Consider the following 8,229-nt stretch of genomic DNA (forward strand, 5'->3'; position numbering starts at 1 on the left):
CCACTTAACCTCAGTAGACCATAAATTTGATTTCTAACAAACAGTGATAGACTTTCTTTCCCTAGTGCTAGTAAATCTGTAGCTGAGACACATCGTAGCCTAATTCCCATTTTGATCAACTATATTTGTAAGATGTTTTGTCTGGCATTCAGAATATATGTGAAATCTTTTTTTGTCTTTCCAAAGACAGTAGGCTTTATTCTCCATCAACCATTGGCCTCAATTTGTAGCATGTTGACTTGCTGAGTGGCTGGTTCAGAAAACAAAATATTTGACAGTTTTCTGCTAGTCTACAAGAACCATGGCAGCATCCAAACGATGTTTAATTTGCAGCCAGGGACAGGGCATGCTAATGGGATATCTGTGCTATTGGCCATTAGCCTAAATGTAGGTGTATGCTAATTCTTGAATTTCAAATCTATGCAGATGAGTAATTGTGGATTATTGTTTATATTTTTTAAATACTTTGTATTAGCATATCAAGAAAAACATTCTCAATTACATAAAGATTTTACATGACTAGCCAATATTTAGTGAGTGCCTAGGAAGTTCGGAGTAGATAATCACTTTAGAAGGATTCAGAGGAATTAGGGGAGGCCATCCCTTCCTCTAAGGATCTTACATTTAATCAAATGTTTATTTAAGATTTTAACAGTGTTGGCTAATAATCTAATAAATTGGAACATCATGTGTGCACTCATATTTTCTCTGATTTTGAAGTTTTTATCCAGATTTTAAAGTGATATTAATTGGAATGTCTTCTGTTCATCTTTACACATAGGTTTACTCCAGGGCCAATGAAAAAGAGCCGTGTTGCTGGTGGTTGGCTAAAGTGCGCATGATCAAAGGCGAGGTAGGGAGACCCCTTGGACTGGCAAAATACATTCTTCCATTGTTCTTTGGTGTCAGCTGTAGTATATGTCTGTTTCTTAATTTTCATGGAGCTAACTGCAAATTATTTCTGATTTAGGTGCTTTTAGTGTTTTAAGTATTTGGGTTTTTAAAATTTTAAAACTCACTATCATTTTTTTTTCCACTCCCAAGAATTTCTTGACAGTGTTTTCATCTTGATTTGAATAGGTGTAACAAATATCTCCTATTTTTAAAATGATGACTAGGGATGATTGTTGTTACTTTTTTTTTATCAGTTTTATGTAATAGAATATGCAGCCTGTGATGCCACTTACAATGAAATTGTTACAATTGAGCGTTTAAGATCTGTGAATCCCAACAAACCTGCAACAAAAGACACTTTCCATAAGATCAAACTGGAAGTGCCAGAAGATTTACGGCAAATGTAAGTGTGAAGTTATCAAGTCCAGAAAATGCCCTACATACATTATGTATAAATACTATATATATTTTATACACAAATACAAAAAAATTTGGTTCAAATAATAAGTAAAAACGAATGAACTCACTTGAAGCAGCTTCTAAATTTGATGTAATTTGGCAGGTATTTTCTGCTTCTTTGTAAAAAAAGGTCACCAGTACAGTTGATGATTTGGTTTGGTAGCAGTTAGGAATAATAGTGTCCAAAAATTAGGTAATTGAATCGAATTGAATGATTTACCATCAGATTTGATGATGATGATGATGATGATGATGATGATGTCTGGAAGGAGATGTTATTCTATATGATATTTATTTCTGTCACATCAATATCTGAAGTTACTGAATTTGAAATTTGGAATATAACCTTATAATCCTGTTGTTTGAGTAAACTATTAGCTGTATTAAAATGAATCTTGAGCACTATAAAATTAAAGAAACTTAATAGAAGGAATAACATTTAAAGTGGCTTAGCTTCTTTAAGTCATTTTCCTCGCCAGTCATGGGAGGATAGGACTGATATCTCAAAGGTCATTTTCAGTTATTACTTCTCTGTTCCTCATAAAAGTCAACCTTTTAATCGTAAGGAAACTGATTATTTTATACAGAAGTTTTTGATGTCCTTGTGATTAGATAAATCTTGAAAGATTTTAATAGATTCGATAGGAAAGTAATTTGTCAGCATGAAACTAGGAATTAAAGTGGAATTTATTTTTAAAAACTTAATCACAGGATATATGGTTTAGTAATAGAGAATGAAAATGCATTCATTTTCTCTAATGGACTAAATTTTGTATCTTTTAAAAGTTATCACATTTCAGAATTATTACTCAGAAGTGGCATTATAAGATAGAGAGACAGTCATTAGATAAGGCTGAATCACTATATTGGCTAGAGAATATCTCAGTCAATGGTGAGAAATGGAAAACTGAAAACAGATTGCTGAAGGAGATTTCATGTGTAATTTCTGAACTAAGATTTGTCGAGCAACTCTATTTGGGTACCTACTGTGTGCAGATCACTGTATGAGGACCTGTAAATAGCCATTGTGCATAGAAACAATTTTTTGTGCATTTATTCCTATATCACCTCCACCCCCACCCCTGACCAAACAAACTCACCCAAGAAATAAGTCAGATTGTGAATTTCCAATTTCTTTCAAAAGACCAAAATTTTCAAGGAAGACAGTCAAAGAATTATGTTTCCTGGTATCAAGTAACATAAATGAGGAAGAAAAAATAAGGTGCTCCAGAATGCTAGTGTTTTTTTAACCTATAGAGTAGCTTAAGGCAAGATAATTTGCACATTCTGTGGTTCAGTATCTATTGCCTTATCTTACAAGCTTTCACAGATGGATATGGCTTGTTCGTTGGCATAGAACTACCTTAAGATGAAGCAAATACCTTCAAATTATGAATTTCTGAACTTATTTAAAATGAGAGATGAGCATCTAAATGTTATCTTTCAGAATTTCACCTAAGGGAATCTCACTGAGATCAGAATTTTATCCAAAAAAGTTGACTGATGGGAAATTTTAAAGAACCAAGGGTTTTTTTTTTTGGCCTATATAATATGAAATAAGGAGTAATTTTTTTTCCTTTCCTACTTCATCCTGAATAGGCTACTGATTTTGGTTTCCTTAATCCAAAAAATGACTGTTAGCAGGGAAAACCAGCATTATAACAAAACCAGTTATTCTGGCCATAGAGCTGTATGATTAATGTGGCTGTATTGTTTCTGAGACTAACTAGGCAATTCTTATTAGGTATAGTTGTTTTTCCCCCTCCTCTCATCTCATGGCAACTATATTGGAAAATGAAAACATCTTCTGAGAATTAAACATTATTCTCACTATACTTTTCCTTGCTTAGGCAGTATGTGAAGGCTCCATGTGGTAATGTTTTCAGAAGGACATTATTAAGCTGGAGTGTTTAGAGAAGGACATCTAGGTTGTGAAGGGCCTCAAGGTTATACCAAAAGAAAATTTTAGCTGAACGAACTGGGAATGTTTGGCCTGGATAAGAGAAGAAATGATCATGGCCTTATTATTCATTTTCAAGTGTTTGAAGGGCTGTCAAATCCAGAGATTGACTTGTGGTTGGCCTCATAACTAGGAGCAGTGGGTGGGAGGTGCAGGAGGAGATTTTTGGTTGAATGTAAGGTAGGATTTTTTGACAGTGAGATCTTTTAGAAGTGAAAGGTCAGGGGGTGGCTGGGTAGCTCAGTGGATTGAGAGTCAGGCCTAGAGATGGGAGGTCCTAGGTTCAAATCCAGCCTCAGACTCTTCCCAGCTATGTGACCCTGTGGGCAAGTCACTTGAACTCCCCCATTGCCCACCCTTACCACTCTTCCACCAAGGAACCAATACACAGAAGTTAAGGGTTTTAAAAAAAAAAGAAGTGAAAGGTCAAAATGGGAGGTATAGATCATTAGGCATTTTTAAACATTCACTGAGGAAACAAAAAAATGCAGAAGTAGCCCCTTCCCTGAAAGAGCTTCCATTATAATGGAGGAGATAATGTATATAAAAATCGGTATATAGAAAAGTTTTACAGAATAGATCTAAGGGAAACTTAGAGGGAAAAGCACTTTCAGAGGTTTGTAAGTGAAAGCTAGATGAGTAGGCTTGGTGGTATTATGGAGGGGATCATTATTCAAATATGGATTGGTGTCTAGTTGGCCAGTGAAGGTCTGGTCTTTTGTGATTAACAAGTGCACTGAGTTTTAAATAGAAATGTAGCTGTAGATTTTCAGTTTTGATATTTAGTTCAAAACAAGTATTAGAAACCATACATGAATATGTTGAGTGTATACCAATGGTTGCTAGCTCTAGAAATCATCTTGACATTACATAATAGGTGGTATTTTTATGGTCTTACCACCTATTTTGTTGTTATTTTATTACCATATTATTACAAATGAGCATCTTATCTATCATTATTACCACCTATTTTATTACTATATTATTATTATTATTATTATGTCACCATATGATTACATTTATTGCCATGTTATTATTTTATTACCATCCATTTTACTATTATTTATTTATACATTATTAGGTGTGCCAAAGAATCATCCCATAAGGACTTCAAAAAAGCAGTTGGAGCTTTTTCTGTATCATACGATTCTGAAAATTATCAGCTTATCATCTTGGTAGGTGGGCTTACCTTTTCCCATTTTTAGTTTATTTTATTCAGTGCATTTATTTTAATAATAACTTTATGGATTTTAATCTTAGTCCATCAGTGATGTAACAACAAAGAGAGCAAATATGCTGATTGATATGCACTTTCGAAGTCTTCGAACCAAGTTGTCTCTGATACTGAGAAACGAAGAAGCTAGTAAACAACTGGAGGTAAGTTGTTTTTTCTTCTGTCACTTGAACGATTAGTTTTAAATGCTGAAGAGATATATATATATATACACACACACACACACACACACACACATATACACACACACATATATATATATACACACACACACACACACATATATATATAGTTAGATATTGGTCTTTAATATAAGTACTTTGATTTATTTCTATCAAGTTTTTTTGCCTAGCAAAATTAAACCAGAGTTAAAAAGATAAGTAGGTTTGTGTTTGCATGTCTTTTGAGCTGTCAGGTTAGGCTTTTTATACTAATTGAATGAACTGTATATCAAGGCATATTTCTTTAATTACTTGTGCTTTATTTCTGTTTAAACCTTCATTTTACTCAGTTATCATTTTCTAACATTGGCCATAGAATATTTTCCTAATTTACTTTTTCATTTGTTAAAAGAAGATTGTACTTAATGATTCCTTCAGTAATTTGTATTGATATATATTACTGCATTTTCAGTGATAGTGCTACCGCCTACATTTTTATAGATTCTGAGTAAGTTTGTGTAGGCTTTGTGTCAGGTGAAAGCAATCATTATTGAATTTTTGGATTTCTGATTATTGATCATCTCATTTGATGGTGGTTGGGGGAAACCTCATGCAAATGAAAAACCAATGAAAAAGACAGGTGAGAAATTGAGGTGAGATCACTTTGAATGAGAGGCCTAGTTTCTTGCTAGACTCTTTTCTTTACATTCTATGTCCTGATTGAGAATTGCAGAAAAATAATCAGAAGAATAGTTGTCTTTCTTTATCAACATGTGCATATAGTTTTGTTACTTATTTTTTAACCCAGTGGAAGCTATTTTGCTAGTTTGTTTTGTTCTTCTTTCAACCTGATTTCCTCGTTTGACTAATTTATGCCTTTTAAAAATGTTATCAAATAACATTTAGGTCAGAGTAGTTGTAGTTTGAGTAATGGAGGAAAACTATACCATGTTTCTGTGAGAATAAAAATGTAAACATCTTCTGAAATGACATGTTTCCAATTCTACCCTTTATTGGCAGAAAGAACACTGAACTTGGGAGTAAGAACCCTGGGGTATTGTCTGGGCTCCATTACTCACCTTCAGCAAGTTTCTTATTCATTTTTACTTGTTTCTTTTTTTGAGGCTCTTCCCACTCAAGAAGTTGTGGGATGTTAAGATATTTTTATGTAATTTGAGCTTCTTTGATACCTGTAGTGATTAAATATCTTCTGGTATAATGAAAAATGGATACTGTTAATTTTGTGCTCAAGTGATTATTTCATTTGCTGCTTGTTATCTTTTGTGTCCAGCAGTTGAAAGTGCACATGAGTCTGTTTCCCTTTTCTTAAGCTTTCAGATAGTTCCCATTAAAAAATATATACAACATATGCTTAATTTTCATTTAATAATATTCTAGAATTGTGATAATTTTTATAATTGTGGTTAAAGAGGCCCATTATTTCCTGTAACTTGGCTTCCCAACTTGATTTATTTCTCTTACTGATTTTTAAAAGACTTTAACCTTAATTTTATTTTTAATGGCAAAATTGCCAGATAAAGTTAAAAAATGACTACTTTCAAATTTGTTAACTTCCTTTCCATGCTTTTAATAATGCATCTAATGGAAAAAGATCATTTGGTTACCTAAATGTATATTAGTCCTATGAGTAATATTGTATATTTCCATCAGAATTCTTAATCACAATTTGGATTCCTTTTCAAGCAAAATGGTGCTATAGATTTTGCTTAATTGTTTAAATTAGGGCTGGTGTAAGTACAAGATTTTAATATTTCAAAAGTAGATAAACTGTCCCTGCTTTTGTTTTCAGAGTTCAAGACAGCTTGCCTCAAGATTTCATGAACAATTTATCGTCCGTGAGGATTTGATGGGTCTGGCAATCGGCACTCATGGTGCTAATATTCAGCAGGCTAGAAAAGTACCTGGAGTCACTGCTATTGATTTAGATGAAGATACTTGCACATTTCATATTTATGGAGAGGTAAATAAACAATAGTCTACTTTTTGTTTTTAAAATAAAAATCTGCATTTCATCTACTTGATGTCCTGAAATGTTATGTCTCCTTCCATATCTTAGGATCAAGATGCAGTGAAAAAAGCCAGAGGTTATCTTGAGTTTGCAGAAGATGTAATCCAAGTTCCAAGGAACCTAGTAGGTATGTCCTGGTACTATGACCATTGCTAAGTATTATACCAGTAAGTACCATGCAAAATGTACACAAATAAACCTTTGGTGGGTATGGATGGGTTGGAATCTCTATGTTCACAATGGAATGGATATCAAGGGTCCATTAGAATATATTGGAACATACGGATAAAGTAATGTTTTAATGAGCTTAAAAGGATATCAGAATTAGTTTTAAAATCCCAAACTACTAATACAGCATAGAAACTGTCTACGGCTGTGTTGGCGAACCTATGGGGGCTGTTCCCTTCCCCCTTTCCACCTGCCCCTCTGTCCAGCAGCCCAATGGGAGCACTTCTTCTCTTCCCTATCTTGGATTAGGGGGTGGCTTACATGTGGCATGAGGGTTGCAGTTTGGGCACTTGGTCTCTAGAAGGTTTGCCATCATTGGTCTAAGCTATTGCTCATAAATTTATGTAAATTAATCATGCCAGTGCTTGGTTGTACAGAGAGGGCTCTGAGAGGGCTGGGCCTATGATCTCATTGACAGAAGGGGACTCCTGAATGAGCAAACTCCCTTCTTAATGCTAATTGACATTTCCTTGGCAGATTACAGAGTTTTATAAGAAATGATTTTTAAAATGTGTTGGTATCATGGAGTTTGAGTTTATCTTTCACAGGGATTTTAAAAAAGTGTCTTTTAGCTCTGGAGCTTTAAAAGGGCTAGGATTCAATACTAGAACTAAACTGGTAATAAAGTAAAACAATCATTCCCAGGACTTTGACTAGTTCCACAAAGGAACCTCTTTCAATTCAAAGCTTTTCTTCATCCTGAGTTGACTTAGGGTCCTATTCTTGTGTAGTTCCCACCTGTCTGAACACCAACAGTTAGGATCATCTTTACTTTAAAAAAAAAAGAAGAAAGAAATAAGTCTGAAAACATTGTATTATAGAACTTATTGGGCCAAAAAGGTAGCATCTTTTAAAAAAATTGGTCAATAGATGAGATATATATGCTTCCTTTATACATGATTCATATTCAAAAGACTTGTATTCCTATCATCCAAGAAGTGTCATTGTTGGCTATATAGCTAGGATATAGAAGTAATTTCATACCTAAAACTGGAACCCATGATCTTCATTAAGTAGACATTTTCCCTATATTCTTATAAGAAGAATAGAGGGGCTGAGTTGAATAGTTTATCTGGAGACACCTGCTGAGTAAAATCAACTTGATAGCTTTTATCTTTCAAGTACAATAGTTTTTTTGTGGAAAGGTTTGGTCTGCTCGGTGTATGTTAGCAATCATCCTAAAGTATTCTTTATATTACAATTGACAGACAGTCTGTGTGTGTGTGTGTGTGTGTGTGTGTGTGTGTGTGTGTGTGTGTGTGTG

At 33.9% G+C, this 8,229-nt stretch overlaps 1 protein-coding gene across 1 annotated transcript in view; it reads left to right on the forward strand.

Moving 5' to 3' along the window:
• Nucleotides 1-8,229, forward strand: part of FMR1 (FMRP translational regulator 1) — a 58,913-nt gene that overhangs the window by 27,919 nt on the left and 22,765 nt on the right. The window contains exons 4-9 of the mRNA XM_044682501.1: nucleotides 782-853; nucleotides 1,149-1,297; nucleotides 4,395-4,488; nucleotides 4,574-4,690; nucleotides 6,519-6,689; nucleotides 6,786-6,864. Of these exons, the coding sequence (XP_044538436.1) occupies nucleotides 782-853; nucleotides 1,149-1,297; nucleotides 4,395-4,488; nucleotides 4,574-4,690; nucleotides 6,519-6,689; nucleotides 6,786-6,864 (682 nt within the window). The remainder of the gene's footprint in view (nucleotides 1-781; nucleotides 854-1,148; nucleotides 1,298-4,394; nucleotides 4,489-4,573; nucleotides 4,691-6,518; nucleotides 6,690-6,785; nucleotides 6,865-8,229) is intronic.

The sequence above is a fragment of the Gracilinanus agilis genome, chromosome X, assembly GCF_016433145.1.
Source record: "Gracilinanus agilis isolate LMUSP501 chromosome X, AgileGrace, whole genome shotgun sequence".
In the NCBI taxonomy this organism is placed as follows: domain Eukaryota; kingdom Metazoa; phylum Chordata; class Mammalia; order Didelphimorphia; family Didelphidae; genus Gracilinanus; species Gracilinanus agilis.